This window comes from Herpailurus yagouaroundi, unplaced genomic scaffold (genome assembly GCF_014898765.1).
Source record: "Herpailurus yagouaroundi ecotype Mexico unplaced genomic scaffold, PumYag 67793, whole genome shotgun sequence".
In the NCBI taxonomy this organism is placed as follows: Eukaryota; Metazoa; Chordata; class Mammalia; order Carnivora; family Felidae; genus Herpailurus; species Herpailurus yagouaroundi.
In genome coordinates this window covers 3,103,173-3,121,986 of record NW_024420586.1, presented here as the reverse complement: position 1 = coordinate 3,121,986, position 18,814 = coordinate 3,103,173, and the positions used below count along the sequence as shown (strand labels likewise).

The window sequence follows — 18,814 nt, the reverse complement described above, 5'->3', positions numbered from 1 at the left end:
TTTTTTTTTTTCCTTCCCCTCCACCATGGTCTTCTGTTAAGTTTTTCAGGATCCATATAAGAGTGAAAACATACGGTATCTGTCTTTCCCTTTGTGACTTACTTCATTTAGCATAACACTCTCCAGTTCCATCCACGTTGCTACAAAAGGCCAGATTTCATTCTTTCTCATTGCCACGTAGTATTCCATTGTGTATATAAACCACAATGTCTTTATCCATTCCTCAGTTGATGGACATTTAGGGTCTTGCCATAATTTGGCTATTGTTCAAAGTGCTGCTCTAAACATTGGAGTACAAGTGTCCCTATGCATCCGCACTCCTGTATCCCTTGGGTAAATTGCTAGCAGTGCTATTGCTGGGTCATAGTGTAGATCTATTTTTAATTTTTTGAGGAACCTCCACACTGTTTTCCAGAGCGGCTGCACCAGTTTGCATTCCCACCAACAGTGCAAGAGGGTCCCCGGTTCTCTACATCCTCACCAGCATCTATAGTCTCCTGATTTGTTCATTTTAGCCACTCTCACTGGCGTGAGGAGGAACACCTTATCTTTTTAATAACCTTTGCGACTGGCACATGAAGGATCTCCAAATAGTAATTTATTTCAGATCATGTGAAGAAGATTCACTGCCCACATCTATTAACGGTTAATGACTCATTAATAAAAGCTAATCCATTTAGCTATTTAGGTTGTATCCTAAAAGTTCATTCATGGGTCAGTTTGCTTTGTTTCTAGGGGGAAGTCCATTATCTATTATTATAATATGTAGTATATTAATTGTAGTATATATTATGATATGTAATAATGAACACTAATAGTAATAATAATTGCCACAGTTTATTGGGTACCAGATACTTTATATACATTATTTCTATGGCGCATAACAACCCTGAGAGATAGTTACCCATTTTACAGATAAAACTGAGCTTCAACAAGTTAAGGAATGTCTTTTTAAAAGTACACAAAGTCCAATGCATTTCTTGTCCTAGAGACAGCGCCTGCTAAAGGGGCATGACAGGCCACCCCATCACCTCCCTCTCCGTTCCCAGTCCCTTGACCAGCCGCAGCCTGCGGGCCCCAGGTGGGTGTCTGATTCAATGCCAGCCTATCCTGGTTGTGGCCTGCTCTGCAAAGATGAGCTAGGCCATTCTGATTCTCCTTTAGGAATTTGAATGGGAAGGGATGTCTGGATGGCTGAGTCGGTTGAGCGTCCGACTTTGGCTCAGGTCATGATCTCATGATTCGTAGGTTCCAGTCCCACGTCAGGCTTTGCACTGACCATGGAGCCTGCTCTGGATTCTCTGTCTCCCTCTCTCTCTGCCCCTCTCCTGCTTGCGCACGCACGCACACTGTCTCTCTCAAAAATAAACATTAAAAAAAAGGAATTTGAATGGGGAAACATGGAAAGAAGCAGCAGGTGGGTTGGAACCGAGGCTGAAAGACTCCATAAGAAGTTAATGAAGGGGTATTGGGAAGGGAAGCCAATGTCACACGTGAGCTGCCAGTTACGGGGGAGTACAGGTGAGCAGAGACTTGACTGTAGTGGAAGGATACAGAATAAATGGGAGTGGGAGAGAAAGAGTCACGTGCAGAGAGCCAGCCAGGTGGGTGCAGAGCACTGTGGGGCCAGACACTGCACCTTGCCTACCTTTTTCCCAGTACTTTCTGTGCCGGGATAGCCTTAAAGTAGTCCTTCACCTCTTTAAAGTTTTTTAACGTTTTTATTTATTTTTGAGAGAGAGACAGAGTATGAGCAGGGGAGGGGCAGAGAGAGAGGGAGACACAGAATCCGAAGCAGGCGCCAGGCTCCGAGCTGCCGGCACAGAACCCGACGCGGGGCTTGAACTCACAGACCGCGAGATCGTGACTTGAGCCGAAGTTGGACGCTTAACCGACTCAGCCGCCCAGGTGCCCCATTCCTTCATCTCTTGAACTGGTTTGAACGAGTGTCTGTTCCTTTCAACCAGAAGAGCCAAATTAGAATACATAGCCCGAGAGTGCTGGCGTGGGGATTCTGTGGCCTCTGCTCTGTTTGTGGCCTCTGCTCTGATCACTGCACCCCTTGCTACATTACAAACAATGCTCTGGCCCACCGTGGACCTTACTGTATCTGAAAAAGAACGAACAATGGACCCAGGGTTCCTGAAGACATGTCACTAGTCTTGGTTTGCTTTCAGAGCTGTGTGCGGGGAGGTGGGAGTTAAGAAAGTCTCAGACAACTGGAAGGTATCCAAACAAGTCTGGGGCAGAACTCCAGCTTCCAGGGCGGAAGGTGCTACAATGGGGAGAGGGAGGGGCATGGGACAAGGATTGCTTCTTGGCCGTGCAGAGGAGGACTAGGCTCTTCCAGGACAGGAACCGGTCTTCCCCCTACTTGTATCTCCAGTTCTAAGATTGTACCTGACTTATATTTGAATGAGTGAATGAATGACTGATGAATGAGTGAATGAATAAATGAATGGCAGAAATGGGTCATGGCCCCTCTGTAAACACATGGATCAGGGGCACCTGGGTGGCTCAGTCGGTTAAGCGACCGACTTCAGCTCAGGTCAGGATCTGGCAGTCTGTGAGTTCGAGCCCCACGTCGGATCTGTGCTGACAGCTCAGAGCCTGGAGCCTGCTTCGGATTCTGTGTCTCCCTCTCTCTCTGCCCCTCCCCTGCTTGCACTCTGTCTCTCTCTCTCAAAAATAAATAAAAACATTTAAAAAAATTTAAAAAAAATAAACATATGGATCATATGGTCTCCCCAAGTTAGGGAACACCTGTGTATACCTAAGAAGCAATTAATTCATGCGACAATGTGAGTAATGTGTACAGTGACTAGTCACCTTCAGCTTTAAAAATACCAAAGATGATACAGTGATGACCATGATGATGACATAGCTCAGAGGCTATGGACAACTCTCGATTGCATTTGCCCTGTTTACAAAAATACCACTCCCTTTGTCTTCCTCTGGAGAGAGTGAGGTTTTCATTTTAAGAGGCTGACTAAAAGATGCAGAGCCACTTCCTGGGCAGGCTTCCAAGTGACTACGTCTCTCTCTCAGCGCTCCCCAGCTCCCCAGAGCCCCAGCCCAAGCTGCCTGGGGCGGGGCCTCCAGCCGTGGGTGGCTACTGGGAGCTACCCGGGCACTTCTCTGCAGCTCGCCAGAAAGGCTGTGCCTTTAGGCCCTCCCGGGGCTCTGGCCTTTGCACTGAAGTGACGTCAGAGTTTGTGATTGGCCAGGTCGGTGTGTGTGAAATACAGGCGATGTCTGCCACACTTCTGAGTATGGCATTTCTTCCAGCCGGGTGCCCCAGGGTGTGGGTAAGTCGAAACCCGTACAGTCTGCCCTGCGGGGGTGTGAAATGTTCACAGCCCAGCATGACTCTCCAAGGGCGTGACTTAGCAGATTTTGTAATCCTGCTGGGCCTCAGTTGCCTTTTCTGTGAACTAGAGATGCTATTATCCTATATTATAGAAGGAAAGAAGAATCTAGCCATCACAGGCTCTTGTGGGGCCCAGAAGAGAGAACCTGTCGAGAGTATCTCCCCTGGTACCTGGCACGTAGTAGACGTGAGGCACGCTCATTATTTCGGAGCATCGGTCAAAAAAAAAAAAAAAAAAAGGTTCCAGTGACAATGTCCCTGTTTTTATTTCTCACAGCAAAGTATTTCTCTGAAAGACTCAGTAGGTGTGTTCTTCTTAACTGTACTTGTATAGCCAACAGAAATAAGACTTTAGGGGAAGTTAGTGCCAAAGGAAAGTTTGTCAGACTATATTCCCTTTCTCTTTTTCCCTTCTAGACCCTGACTGCACCTGCCCCATTTGCAGATGAAACCAGCTGCCAATGCCAAGCACCCCATGAAAAACTGACCATTGCTCAGGCCCGCTTAGGAACACCAGGTGAGGCTGGACTTCTTGTTCTCCGAGTGGGCCCTGTCCTGACATTTAAAGCAGCAGAGAGGCCCATCGTTATTTGAGTAGCACTCGCTTTTGATCGGAGAGTTGAATTCAGAGATGTATAGCACAGTGCAGAAAGAGAAGCATCTACACTGATAAACTAGACCAACCAGAGATACACGGGTGGAGCCCCAGCTTTGCCATTTACCATTTCGACCGCCTTGTGCAAGTCATGAGAACGGTCTTGCACCTGTGTCTTCAGGTGCAAACAGGGTCAGTGATACCTGCCTGCTTCACAAGGTTTTGAGGATGACAAGATTTGGTGAAAAACACCAGAGCAGTTTTTAAACCGTGAAGCCTTCTACAAACCTAAGCTATTATAATTATCACCGTGTTCACAAGTCTGTGTTGTCAAAAGTTTCTCCAGGTGTGCCCTAAATTAAAGAGCCGGGGCTCTGCGCTAGAAGTTTGTCCATTCGTTCACTCCTTTATACCAGAGATGGTGAGGGAAGAGATCGAAAAAGACTGTCAAGTACCATCTCTGTTTCCCGAGAGCTCAGGCATGCCTCATCTCAATGCACGTTACTGGAGTGTACTTTGCAGATACTGTGATCTTTACAAATGGAAGATTTGTGGTAACCTGGTGTCGAACAAGTCGACGGGTGCCATTTTTCCAACAGTATTTGCTCACTTTGTATCTTTGCCACATTTTGGTAATTCTTGTAACATTTCAAACTTCTTCGTTATTTTGTTTGTTCTGGTGATCTGTGATCAGTGATTGTGACTCACTGAAGGCTCAGATGATGGTTATCGTTTTTAGTAATGAACTGTTGTTTTTAATTTAGGCATATATATTGTTTTTTAGATACAATGCTATTACATGCTTAATAGGCTACAGCATAGTGTGAACATAACTTTTTAAAAAGTACTCTCTACACCCAACGTGCAGCTTGAACTTACAACCCTGAGACCAAGAGTCGCGTGCTCTCCCATCTGAGCCAGCCAGGTGCCCCTAAACATAACTTTTATATGCAGTGGGAAACCAAAAAATGCACTTGATTAGCTTTATTGTGATACTGGCTCTATTGCAGCGGTCCGGGACTGACCCTGCAATATCCCCGAAGTTCACCCATAGTTAAAGAGACAACTTGGTATGAGATAAAACCCCCAAATAATATGCGTGCATGTGCTCAGGGGCTCAACCTTGCCACACAGATTACTGAAAGTTTTAGGAAGGACAGATTGATTTGGCCTGGAGCAGTCAGGCAAGACCTTGTAGCTGACCTGAGCTGATTGTTGTGGGAGAAGATTGGGACAAGGTGGGCAGCAAATGGAAGGGTACTCCAGGCAAGTGGAACAGGAGTAGTGAAGGCACAGAGGTAGAGCGCTGTGTGGGAATAAATGAGTGGCGTTACAGCTGATGGGGATGGAGTGAAAAATAAGACTAGCTGAGCAGGTCAGCCTGGGGACACTGAAGACGGCATAACTCGATGGTTTCCACTCACCATGGCAAAAACCAAACATCAAACCAAACAATAGAATCCATGGGACAAAGGACAGCTTGCTTAACAATAGTAATAAGAATGGGTAGTTATTAAGTGCTTACTCTTACCAAGTTCTTTAGATACATCATTGTCATTTGACCCTCACTCCTCTATGGGGTTAGTACTTACAGAATTTCCCAGTTGAGGAAATGAAGGCTATAGACAAGCCATGAATCTCGCATGGCCAACAAGCGGCAGTGGTCCTCTACTGGACGTGCCTGGGAATCACCTGGAGGGCTTACTAAACCAGATAGCTGGGCCTCGCCCCCAGAGTTTCTGATTGAGTCCCAATGGGGCGGGGCTTAAACATTTGCCTCTCTAAACAAGTTCCCAGGTGCTGCTGCTGCAGGGGGACCCACTTGAGAACCACGGGTGGGTAGTTAAGCTGGGATTTGACCTCACACCGTGGGTGTTCCAGCTTGATCTCGGTCGTGACACCCTGCTTCCTTCGAAGAATAGCTTCAAGACAGTGAGGTGAGGAGGAGGACAGGCAAAGTTAATAAGCTTTGAGAAAGGCAAGAAGAGGCTTGGGGAGGTAGCTCAGAGCAGCTAAACCAGGGGTTCCCGGACTTAGGCGTGCAAACAGCCACCTGGTAAGTTTGTTCAAGAGGCAGATTTCCTGCTCACTCTCCCTTACCCCTGAATCTGGGCTGGGGCCCAGACGCCTGCATTTTTTAACTAATAGCCGGGTGGTGGTGAACTTGGTGGTCTACAGACCATACACTGAGAAATGCTGATCCAAGCAATAAATCCAAAAGCTGCCATGGAAGTCCAGGTGGTTATGAAAGGTTAAGTTAAAGGCTGAGCTTCAGGCCACAGAAGAAGAGGATGTACTTCTCTAGGAAAGGGAAGTAGAACTTGCTTTATATCTGGTAGGTGCTGTGCACTATACTCGATCTCATTGGGTCTTGGCACAAACTGGCAGGTGGGTAGTACCGTGTCCTTTCTTGAGAATTTGGAGAATGGAAAAGTAACTTGTCAAGTGTCGCAGCTGACTGGGTGGAGCTCGGATTCACCCCCAAGTCTCTTTTGCCTTAAATCTGTGCTATGTTTACCATAACGGGCAGCCCGGTGGGGCACGGGCCACAGCAGACGGGGGAGCTCAGTGAAAACACAGGCTTTGCATCGGAGGGTGGAAGGTGTGTCAAACAGTCTGTGAGCTTCTGTAGTGGCAGGACTGTCTGCCTTGCTCACTGCTGTTTCTCCGGCACCTAGAGACATTCTTGTCAAATACTGTGTGCTCAGTAAATATTTTGTGAGTGACTGAGTGAAGGGATGGGAGTTTGGGACAGGAGAAGGAACTTGCCCTCTGGATATAAAATCAGAGAGTTGGGTGTGATGCTCTGAACCAGCCTCAAGCTGATTGGGTGAGACTGGGCATCTGTACATTGTCTAACTGCCAAGCAGTTTAAACCTGGAGAACCAAGCTAGGGTAAGACGGTGGTGTATTTTGAAATGGCTCTGTCCCGGGCTCTGTGGAACATGGGTCACCACAGGAGGCGTGAGGTGGAGCAAAGGTGAACTCTTAGTCTTAGAAGAGAAATTCTCCGTTATCTCAGGTGATGACCCTGGGAGGTTATCCGAGAGGATCGGTGATGTTGATGGGCACCTGGGGACACAATTCTGTTAGAAATTCCTTTATTTAGAACGTCTCACATCCATATTAAAATGCAGTGAGACGTTAGCTCTTTGATTACCCACAAGGCACATATTAGTCTTAGATCACACTCTAATAACCACTATTTTATCAGAGTAGTGGTCCTCCTATCTGCTTAGAATCCCCTGCATTGTTAAAGCAGACTTCACCTGCAAGGTTTCTGATTCAGTCGGTCTGGGGCGGGACTCGAGAATTGGCATCTCTAACAAGTTCCCTGCTGTTGCTGATGCTGCCTGTTCTGGGACCTCACTGCAAGAACCATTGATCAAGGGTACCCGTTGGTAATGGTTGGAGAGAATGACAGGGAGATTATCCACATATAATTGTGAGAGCATTATACTGTTAGTAGAAAAGCTCAGAGAATTTTTAAAAATCTGCTGTTTGACTACTTTTTAAGAAAATAAGAAGAACATCACTGCTTTTTTGGAGTGTTTGGTAATTTTCAAGACTAGTAAGCAATTACCTTTTTGTGGTGCTGTCTTGAGCGTTCCATCAAAAAGACAAAGCAGACCCACATTTGGGGTTTATAATGTACTTCACGATTATAGCTCTAGTTGAAGTCTTTATCTCCTTCACTAGCCCTATTTGATGACTTAATACAATTGCCTACAATACGGTTCACGACCTTAGGTGTACCCAAACAGGGGTTGGCGTATACGTTCTAAAAGTCGCAATGACAAACTCTGCTCATCACCCTTTGCTCCTGGAGGACGTCTGTCAGGCCACAAGGGTGATGAAGCCACAAGAGGAGGAACACTCTAGAGCAACGGGAATTGGCCCCTTTGATCTTAGCTCAGCTAGTGCGTTTGTATAACTGTGAACCTACAGGGTTTCGTACGTATCCGGAGACCGCGAATCTCTCCTCTGTCGTCACACAAAGTCCAAGTGATTATTTCATAGGTCCCTTTTCAGTAGAGCTGCCTTTTTTCTTCAAAGGAAATTTAGTTCTAATTGCCTATTTTCCCTCTCGAAGGGGGATTTGTATTGTTCCATTTCCACGGTGTGTGGTTTGCCAAATTAATTTTTCAAGAACTACCTTAATGAATTTTGCCTTATTTGTGTGCACCTGTACTATAATTTACTTAATTTTTCTTTAAATATACTTTTTAAAAAATTTAATGTATTGAGAAAGTAAACATCAATCACTGTCAGTAAATGCTGGGCGATAAGTAGAAGGAAATTAGAAAGTTTACCTAAAGCTATCATAAACTTGAGAAAATATGTAACTATTAGATCTTTAAAGATTAATTTTTCTGCCACCCTTCTTACACATCAGTTGTACACAAAAACAATACTAGTTACCATAATTAGTAGATGTTTAGTACCAATCTCTCTTGTTAAAAAATTTATATTGGAATGTAGTTTTCTAGAAGGCACCATGAGTTCGAAGAAAGGGCAATGAAGTTTTGTTTGATTTTTTTAAGTGTTTATTTATTTAAAAAATCGTTTAATGTTTATTTATTTTGGAGAGAGAGACAGAGTGAGCAGGGGAGGGGCAGACAGAGAGGGAGACACAGAATCTGAAGCAGGCTCTAGGCTCCAAGCTGTTAGCACACAGCCCGACATGGGGCTTGGACCCACAAACCACAAGATCGTGGCCTGAGCCGAAGTCAGATGCTTAACCGACTGAGCCACCCAGGCGCCCCGGTATGGTTGATATGTTTTTAAATTCTTTCCCATTCTAGGGACATGAAGTAGTGTATCACTCCAGCTTTAATTTACATTTCCCCGATAACCAGTGATATTGAAGATCTTTTCATGAGCTTATTTGCCATATATATATATATATATATACATATATATATATATATATATATGTTTGTGTGTGTGTGTGTGAAGTGTCTGTTCAATTTTCTTGCCCTTTTCAAAATGAGGTATTTGTCTCATTATTGAGTTTTGGCAGTTCTTTTGTATTCTAGACACAAGTCTTAGATATACATTTTGCAAATATTTTCTTCCAGTGTATGACTTCCCTTTACATTTTTGTAAAAATGTAAAGATGTGAGTTTTGAAGTAAGGCCCAATTTATTTTATTTATTTATTTATTTATTTAGCTTTATGGTGTGTCCTTTAGGGCCCTATTCAAGAAATTTTTGCCAAACCCATACTCACTAAGATTCTCTCCTGTTTTCTTCTAGAAACCTCACAGCTTTAGCTCATACATTTAGGTCTATGATCCATTTGGAGTTAATTTTCATATATGGTGTGAGATGTGAGGCAGGCATAGCCCCCTTAACCATTTCATTTGTGTATAAGTGCTGAATAAGTTAGAAAATTTGGAGTATAAGATCCAAGCAGTTAAAATGAGGAGATTTTCCCACAGTGCTATACTGTGGTCATCATTTGCATCCCTGATTCTCAAGCACATATTCAGCATCCTTTTGGTGTTGGGTGTAGTTTATTATATTGAAATTATTTGAAACTTGGCAATCAGCCTGTGGCGTACAGATAGGCATTTTATCAGAACATCACATTTATCTGATTGACTTTACTCTGTCAGTTCAGGATTAATAGGAATTTATTTGGAATACTTGTAAAAATTTATAATAGTCTGTGGGAAGAAAATTTATGATGCCATTGTATTTATTTTCTATGCTGCATAACATATTGCCACAGAATTAGTGGCTTAAAACAATGCAGATTGATTATGTCATAATTTCTGTGGGCTGGGAGCCTGGCTTAGCCGAGTCTTCCGCTCAGGGTCTTACAAGGTTGTATTCAAGGTGTTACCCAGGGCCCATTTCTCATCTGGAGGCTTGATGGTGATAGATCTGCTTCTGAGCTCACACGGGTTGTTTGCCTGCAATGGTAAAACTAAAGATCTAGCTTTTGCTGGTTGTAAGCCGGAGGCCACCTTCAGCTCCTAGAGGTCACCTGCAGTTCCTTACCATGTGACCCTCTCACAACATGATAGCTGGCATCTTCAAAGCCACCAAGAGAGAGTGAGTCTGCTAGCAGTATGGAATCTTCTCTACGATAACATAATTATAGGAGTGCCATCCATCGTGTTTGCCATATTCAACTGGTTAGAAAACTTCCAGGTCCCGGTCACATTTCAAAGGGAGGAAATCACACAAAGGCATGAACACCAGGAGGCAGGGATCCCTGGGACCCACCCTAAGGTCTCTCCACTATGGCCGTGGAATAGTTGTGTTCTCACTTGTGATCATCACAAAACCCCCAGCTTCACAGGCCAGTGGTTCCCAACATAAATGCCCTGGAGAATTCCCAAGTGCCTAAAAGGATGTCCAGAAAAACCTGAAACAAAAGATCAAAACAAATAAGCATACAAACTAAAAAAAGCCACACTGTATTAAAAAAGTTATTATAGAGCATTTCAAACATACACAAAAGTAGAACAATATAATGAACCTTCGTGTGTCTGTTATCTATACCTCACGCCCACCCACCAATGCCGGTCTTGCCCCCGCATGCCCGCATCCTCTGCCCCCTCTTGAATTATTTGAAACAACGTCCTAAGCTTTCTATCATTACATCCATAAGTATTTCTGTATACATGTCTTAAAAACCCAGTTTTTCAAAGCATGACCCCTATACCATTATCGCACCTAAAAAATAACAGCAATTCTTTAATATCACCAAATAAGCAGTGTTCCAATTTCCAGTTACCTTATGTCATCGTTTATTTATAGTTGTTTTGAACCCAAATCCAAATAATATCCATACGTTCGGTATGTTGGAAAGTGTTTTAAATCTCTAATCTGCACGCCCACTTCCGTCTTTGTCTTTTTTTTTTTTTCTTGAAGTGCTCCTTTGTTGAAGAGATGGGTTTGGGGGGGGGGTGTTTTTTGTTTTTTGTTTTTCTTTTGGGCCCACATGGTTTCCCAGTCTGGAAATTGCTGACACACTACAATTTTAAAAAGTGAGCGTATTGCAAAATCAACCCCACAAATACTCTTCAAAGATTTACTAAATGGTCTTTCTCTCGGTAATTATGTCATCTTTCTTTACTTTTCTTTCCTCCCTGCTTCCTGAATTCATTTATCTTGATCACCTCTGAATCAATAACAAAAAGTTTTGCAAAACTGCCATCTGCTTTCCCCCGGGATTTATATCTTAAAACAAATTTTCCTCAATTGAATTCAAATTGAATAAGAGCATTGAAACCAAGGATCCCTCATTAGACAGTTTGTTATTTCAAAGCATTTTCTATTTACCATGGCTTATTTAGAATCCGGTATAATCCTGTGAAGGCAATTCTGTTTGTTCAAGATGGTGTATAATTGGGAATAATTGCAATTCCCTATCTGACATAAAGTCTCTTGAGTTTTTTTTATTAGAGAAATTTAATTTATTAGAAACATTGTACCATCTGAATCTATTAATGGAACATTCCTTTTAATTTATATTCCAAATTAATGAGGTTATACTACATCAAGAAATCATCACAATTTTAAATCTGTCTTACAGATCATTCAACAGAAGTTTGCATTGATTTCTTTTTTTTTTTTTTAATTTATTTTTACAACATCATTAGAATACATGTAGGTAGTTTTAAAAATCAGTAGGACTCTTAGGTTTTTTTTATAAGCCTAACAACTCAACAGTCCCTTTCCCTACCTGCCCTAACCCTGATTCTTATTTCCTTTAGACACTAAGCATTTGACAATCAACTTGCCAAAGTGTTGTGGACTTCTCTCATCTACTGTCATTGCCTTTGTTGTTTCCTCTGCCCTTGGGGAATTAAACCTTTTAATTTTTTACAATTTTTTGGGGGGGGGATTTTACCTTTTTAAATCTTTCTCTGTAATTCTTGTATTTGGGAAGAAGTAGAGATAAATGTGTATATGTTCAGTTTGCCATATTTAGCTTGTAGTTTGCCATATTTTCACTTTGTAGTTCCTTTGTTGAGAGTCCAGAATGGGTAAAAGTTGTCACTCAACCCCGCTCCCCACTGTGTCTCCATCTTACTTGAGGGGGTGGGTCTTTGGGCTTTCTCAGCCAAGTGTCATCCTGTAGTTTCTGGTACAGTCTCCTGGCTCCCAGGAGCTGTGATAAAGTGTGTCCCTCTTCATCATGGAATGGCTCCTCCCAGAATACCATATGCCACAGTGAGAATATCTCCTGAGGCCACTTCACTCTTGACCTTTCTCCCTCAGAGGGACTGTAGTGTTGGTTGCTGGCCGGCAACCCTGAGGACCACCCCCACATGTAACTTTTGCACCCTGATTCTTCTGTCTTTGGGGCACACGCCTTGCCCCCATCCCTTATGATGCCAGAGAGGTTAGGTAGTGACCTTTGTGCAGGGTATGCTGGTAAATGTTGAACGGTTGGCCCTCTGGAGGGAAATACGCCCAGATTTGTAGCATTTGCCAATTTCTGTGGTGTAAATACTACCCCAGCTGATTTCAGGCTGCCAAAGTGACTTGGAGTTGGGAGGACAGATGCACACCAGTCTCTCTAAGCAGAATGAGCAGACCCCTGCACAACACTGCCTTTGGGCACAGGTCTTGGGAGCCCTCACTCAGCGCTGCCAGACTCAAGAATGAAGTAATTGCATGCACCAATAAGAGACTGATGCTACACAGACCTTGTGTTTTATCCACGTAAACTTTCTTACAGTGCTCAACTGATGTTGGAAGAATCAGGTAACTGGGCTTCCTTACTCTGAAGTTCTGTTGGTGATACTTTCTTTCTCCCACAGTTGACAGGCCTGTCAGAGTTTATGCCGATGGAATATTTGACCTCTTCCACTCAGGTCATGCAAGGGCACTTATGCAAGCAAAAACACTGTTTCCCAACAGCTACTTGTTGGTTGGAGGTAAGATTTGCTTTTTCTCTTTGTCTAGAAAATTCCTTTATAATGTGCTCCCTGAAAAGGACCCCTTTCAGAGTTCCATTATTAAAATCTCACATTGTTATTACTCCCAATTCAGCCAATACTGACTCACTTGTTTGCTGCCTGAAATTTAAATGGATGTTTAAAAAGCCATAGGGGAAATTACTTCATGGGATTATACACCACTGATTCCCAGAGAGGGACAGACTAATAACACCATCATGTGCAACAGCTTCATGTTTTCCACTAATGCCTTTCTTCTTGTGATTGACGCATGAACCAATTTCTGTTTCTAAAATTTTCTAGAGGGCTAGGAGAAAAGCAATATTATTCTGATTTCAAAGCATAGAGAGCTGGGGCTTAAGAATGATTAAGGGTAAACAAGGTCATTGTCTGTTTCCTTTGTATGGCCCACAGGTTTTGGGATGATGTTGAGCTAATGGTTGTTGCTTACAACAACCCCAATTAATGGCATTTACATACAGTGTGTTAAAGAAATGGAGATTGATATGCCTGGGTGATCCTAGTTCACAATGAAGGAAATGAGTTAGTTCATAAGCTTCTGGAAGAAGGGTGGTTAAATGTGGATTGAAATTTCCCCCCTCCAGAATGCCTACTGATTTCAATTTGGGTAAAAGGAATAGTGGCTGACTAGGGAGACCTGTATCTCACCTTGTAGCTTCTGGAAGCACCATATCCTTTCATTGTGATCAGATTTTATGCCATTACATGAATTAGGCACCATCAACCCTCACGCCTGTACAGTGAAGGAAAAGGTGCTGGTAAGAGACCGTGCCTCTCTTTTTAAAAAATATTTTGTTACCTTCTCTAAGTTTAAGACTACCTTTTGGATATTTGAGAGGCACCTTTCTGCACATTTTACTGAGGATGGTGAGCACGTGGTTATTGAATGGAGTTCTTTCCAGAAGGAAGAGATGATAAAAGGCAACTATTACTGGACATGCAGAGGAAACCCAAGGCAGGCAGAGAACCCATCTCTTCTTCATTTCTTTTTATCTTGAGTGGAAAGCCATTTCTGGAAAGAACGCTACCATCCGGAGTGTGGTCCGATGCTGCTGAGGCCCCTGGGAGACCTCTGCAGTGTTTTGGTGACCCAAGTTTGGAGGTGGTTAGATGTGGGTCACATGTGGGAACGCTAGCCATGGCTCTAGGTGATCATGTTAAAGGTGATAGAGGGGTGTGTGGTATCGGAGCTCGGTCACCATGAGTGGCATTGCCATGGCAAACACATTTTGGTAAAAGTGTGGATGAGAGAAAGTATGGTCTCCCTTTGTGTGTGGTAGTTGTCTTCCTCCAAAATTCAGCCTCTATCACAGCTATTCCAGAAATACTGTGCGATTATATGTAAAACAAAGTTCTAGACTCAAATGGCTTAAAATAATTATGCAGGGACACTCGGAAATCCTGCGTGTTGTGGTAAAAATCTCCTCTGGAGCTGCTCCACCCCTTGCAAGATGTTTAGCTTCATTGGCGCTCTTCCCACTAAATTCCAGTAGCTGTCTTCAGTCACTGTGACAATGAAAGATGCCCCATAAATTTCCAGAAATGGCTTCATAGGGGATGATGAGGCCCTTGTTGAAAACCATTGTCTTAGACTAGGAGTCTTCAAACTTTGTGCCCCACAAACCCTAAAAGAATTTTGAAAAACTATATACCTTCTTGCAAATTAAAAAAAATTTTTTTTAAATGTTGTATTGATTTTTGAGAGAGAGATAGAGAGAGAGAGACAGAGTGCAAGCAGGGGAGGGGAAGAGAGAGAGGGAGACACAGAATCTGAAGCAGGCTCCAGGCTCTGAGCTGTCAGCACAGAGCCCTCTGCGGGGCTTGAACTCACGGACTGTGAGAGCATGATCTGAGCCGGAGTCGGACACTCAACCGACTGAGCCACTCAGGCGCCCCTTTTCTTGCAAATTTGTAAGTTGACATCTAAAATTTTCTGTCCTAAGTTTAAATACTTGTGAAAGATGTAATTTCTATAATATTATCAATATTGACATTTTCAAAATCAATAAACTTTTTTTAAGGGAAGTTTCACGTTCACAGGAAAATTGAGCAGCAAGTACAGGGAATTCCCACATAGCCCAACATGCATAGCCTCCACCACTGTCAACATCCCCCACCAGAGCAAAACATTTGTTACGGTCCACGGAACCCACGTTGACACGCCATTATCAAGCAAAGTCCATAGTTTACATTAGACTTCACTCTGGGTATTGTACACTCTGTGGGTTTTGGCAAATGTATAATGACGTGTATCCACCGTTGTACTACTGTACAAAATTAGTTTTACTGCCCTAAAAATTCCCTGTGCTCTGCCTATTCATCCTTCTCTCCTCCCGGCCCGTGGCAACCACTTCTTACCATCTGTATAGTTTGTTTTTTTCCAGAATGCCATGTAATTGGAAGTATACATTATGTACCTTTGTCAGCTTGGCTTTTTTCTCACTTAGTAATATGCATTTATTTAATTAGTTAGTTTTAATATAATTTATTGACAAATTGGTTTCCCTACAGTACCCCCTGCTCATCCCAACAAGTGCCCTCCTCAGTGCCCATAGTAATATGCATTTAAAGTTCCTCCATGTATTTCATGGCTTGTTAGTTCACTTCTTTGTACTGCTGAATAATACTTCAGTGTCTGGATGTACCACAGTTGATCCATTTACTTACTGAAGGTCACCTTAATTGCTCCCAAGTTTTGGCAATTATGAATAAAGCTGCCATAAACACCCATGTGCAAATTTTTACGTTGACGTAGGTTTTCAGCTTCTTTGCCCAGGAGCATTATTGCTGGATTGTATGTTAAGAGTGTGTTAAGTTTTGTAAGAAAGTGCCAAACTGTTCCAAAGTGGGTGTACCATGTTGCATTTCCTGAAGCAGGTGCATGATAATTGCCATTTCTCCATATCCTCACCAGCATTTGATGGTGTTGATGTTTTGCATTTTGGCCACTTTAATAGGTATGTAGTGGTATCTCATTGTTGTTTTATTTGGCAATCCTTGGTGACATATGTTGAACATCTTTTTATATGCTTACTTGCCATCTGTGTATCTTCTTTAGTGAGGTGTGTGTTCAGATCTTCTGTCATTTTTTAATCTGGTTGTTCATTTTCTTATTGTTGGGTTTTAAGTCCTCCTTGTATAGTTTGGACAGCAGTCCTTTATCTTTTCCAAATATTTTCTCTCAGTTTGTGTTCTGTCTTCTCATTTCCTTGACATTGTCTTTCACAGAGCCACAGTTGTTAATTTTAACTAAGTCCAGTTTACCAGTTATGTCTCTGATGTTGTATCTAAAAAATTACTGCCATACCCGAAGTCGTCTAGCTTTTCTGCTAGGAGTTTTATACTTCTGCATTTTACATTTAAATCTATGAACCATTTTGAGTTAATTTTTGTGAAGAGTATAAGATTTGTGTCTAGAGTAATTTTGTTTTGCCTGTGGGTGTCCAGGTTTTTTTTATCACCATTTGTTGAAAAGAGATGGTCTTTTCATGGTCATGGTATATAATTCTTTTGACACATTGTTGGATTTGATGTTTTTTGTTGAAGAGTTGTGCATCTATGTTCATGAGAGAACTTGGTCTGAGTTTTCTTTTCTTGCAGTGTCTTTGTTTGATTTTGGTATTAGGTTAATACTGGCCTCATTGAATGAGTTAGGAGGTATTCCTTCTGCTTCTCTCTTCTGGAAGAGATTGTAGAGAATTGCTATAGTTTATTCCTTAAGTGTCTGGTAGAATTCACCAGTGAACCCATCTGGGCCTGGTGTTTTCTCTTTTGGAAGGTTATTAGATATTGATGCAATTTTTTAATAGATATAGGCCTATTCAGATTGTGTATTTCTTCTAGTATGAATTTTGACAGCTTGTGTCTTTCAAGGAATTGGTCCATTTCGTGTAGGTTACCAAATTCGTGGGCACAGACTTGCTCATAATAGTCCTTTATTATCCTTTCACTGGCCACAAGATTTGCAAAAATGTCCCCTCTTTAATATCCTATATTAATAATTTGTGTGTTTTCTCTTTTTTTCTTAGCTTAACCAGAGGCTTGTAAATTTTATTCATATTTCGAAAGAACCAGCTTTTGGGTTCATTGATTTTTCTCTATTGATTCCTGTTGTCTATTTCATTAGTTTCTGTTCTGATTTTTATTATTTCTTATGCTCACTCTGGATTTAAGTTGCTCTTCTTTTTCTAGTTTCCTAAGGTGGAATCTTAGATTATTGACTTTAGATATCTAGGCTTTTTACGCTTTATTTTTTTTCTAATATATGCACTTAATGCTATAAATATCCCTCTAAGCTTTTCCCCCTGAATTCCACACATTTTGATAAGCTGTGTTTTCATTTTCATTTACTTCAAAATATTTAAATACTTCTGTTGAGATTTATTTTTTTACCCATGTGTTATTTAGAAGTGTGTTATTTAGAGGCGCCTGGGTGGCTCAGTCGGTTAAGTGTCCAACTTCGGCTCAGGTCATGATCTCACGTGATCTCCGTGAGTTTGAGCCCCACGTAGGGCTCTGCGCTGACAGCTCAGAGCCTGGAGCCTGCTTTTGGAGTCTGTGTCTTCCTCTCTCTCTGCCCCTCCCCCACTCATGCTCTGTCTCTATCTCTCAAAAATAAAAATAAACATCAAAAAAAAAGTATTCTATTTAATCTCCAAGTATTTTGGGATTTTCCACCTATGTTTTCATTATTGATATCTAACTTAATTCCATTGTGGTCTGAGAGCAGACATTGTATGCCTTCTATTCTTTTTTTTAATGTTTACTTATTTTTGAGGGGGGGAGGGGCAGAGAGAGAAGGAGACAGGGGATCTGAAGTGGGCTCTGTGATGACAGCAGTGAGCCCAATGGGGGACTCAAAGCCACGAACCATGAGATCATGACCTGAGCCAAAGTGAGATGCTCACCCAACTGAGCCACCCAGGTGCCCCTGATTTCTATTCTCATAAATGTGTTATGGTATGTTTTATGGCCCATAACGTTGTCTGTTTTGGTGAATGCTCCATGTGAGCTTGAGAACGATGTGTATTCTGCTGTGGTTGGATGAAGTAGTCTGTAGTATTGATTTTATTCAGCTGATTGACGGTGCTGTTGACTTAAACTATGTCCTTGTTCATTTTCTGCCTGCTAGGTCTGTCCGTTTCCCATAGAGGGTATTAAAATTTCCAACTCTTATAGTGGATTCATCTGTGTTTCCTTGCATTTCTCTCAGTTTTTGCCTCATATATTTTGACTCTCAGTTGCTAGGCACGTACACATTAAAGGTTTCTATGTCTTCATGGATTATTGACACTTTTATCATTATATAATGCTCCTCTCTTCTTGATAACTTTCCTTGCTCTAGAGTCTACTCTGTCTGAAATGGATGTAGCTATTTTCACCTTTTTTTAAAAGGACATACTCAAACAGTATTTCCATTTTTTTTTAAGTTTATGTATTTTGAGAGGGAGAGAGAAAGTGCAAGTGGCGGAGGGTTAGAGAGAGAGAGAGAGAGAGAGAGTAAGCGAGAGAGAGCTGTGCTGGCAGTGCTGAGCCAATGCAGTGCTTGAACTCATGAACTGTGCAATCATGACCTGAGCCCAAGTCAAGAGTCCAACGCTTAACCGACTGAGCCACTTAGGCGCCCCTGTTTCCACTTTTTTTGATTAGCGTTAGCATGCTGTATCTTTCTTGATTCCTTTACCTTTAATGTATATATGTTTTCATATTTAAAGTGGGTTTCTTACAGACAACATACAGTTGGGTCTTATTTTTTGATCTACAATCTCCGTCTTATAATTGATAAATGTAGACTGTACATGTTCCAAGTGATTATTTAAATAGTTGCTTTAATATATACAATATTTTTTGTTTTCTATTTGTTGCCTTTGTGTTTTGTTTCTGCTTCCGTCTTTGACACTTGTTC

General features: G+C 42.1%; 1 protein-coding gene across 16 annotated transcripts in view; it reads left to right on the top strand.

Moving 5' to 3' along the window:
• Positions 1 to 18,814, top strand: part of PCYT1B (phosphate cytidylyltransferase 1B, choline) — a 135,820-nt gene that overhangs the window by 59,767 nt on the left and 57,239 nt on the right. For 13 of the 16 annotated variants that reach the window (XM_040469033.1, XM_040469026.1, XM_040469030.1 and 10 more), the window contains 2 exons: positions 3,788 to 3,887; positions 12,751 to 12,867. In XM_040469033.1, coding sequence (XP_040324967.1) covers positions 3,788 to 3,887; positions 12,751 to 12,867 — 217 coding nt within the window. Of the gene's footprint in view, positions 1 to 3,180; positions 3,309 to 3,787; positions 3,888 to 12,750; positions 12,868 to 18,814 lie in introns of those variants that run through there. The other 3 variants (XM_040469036.1, XM_040469037.1, XM_040469031.1) reach the window with 2 other exon arrangements.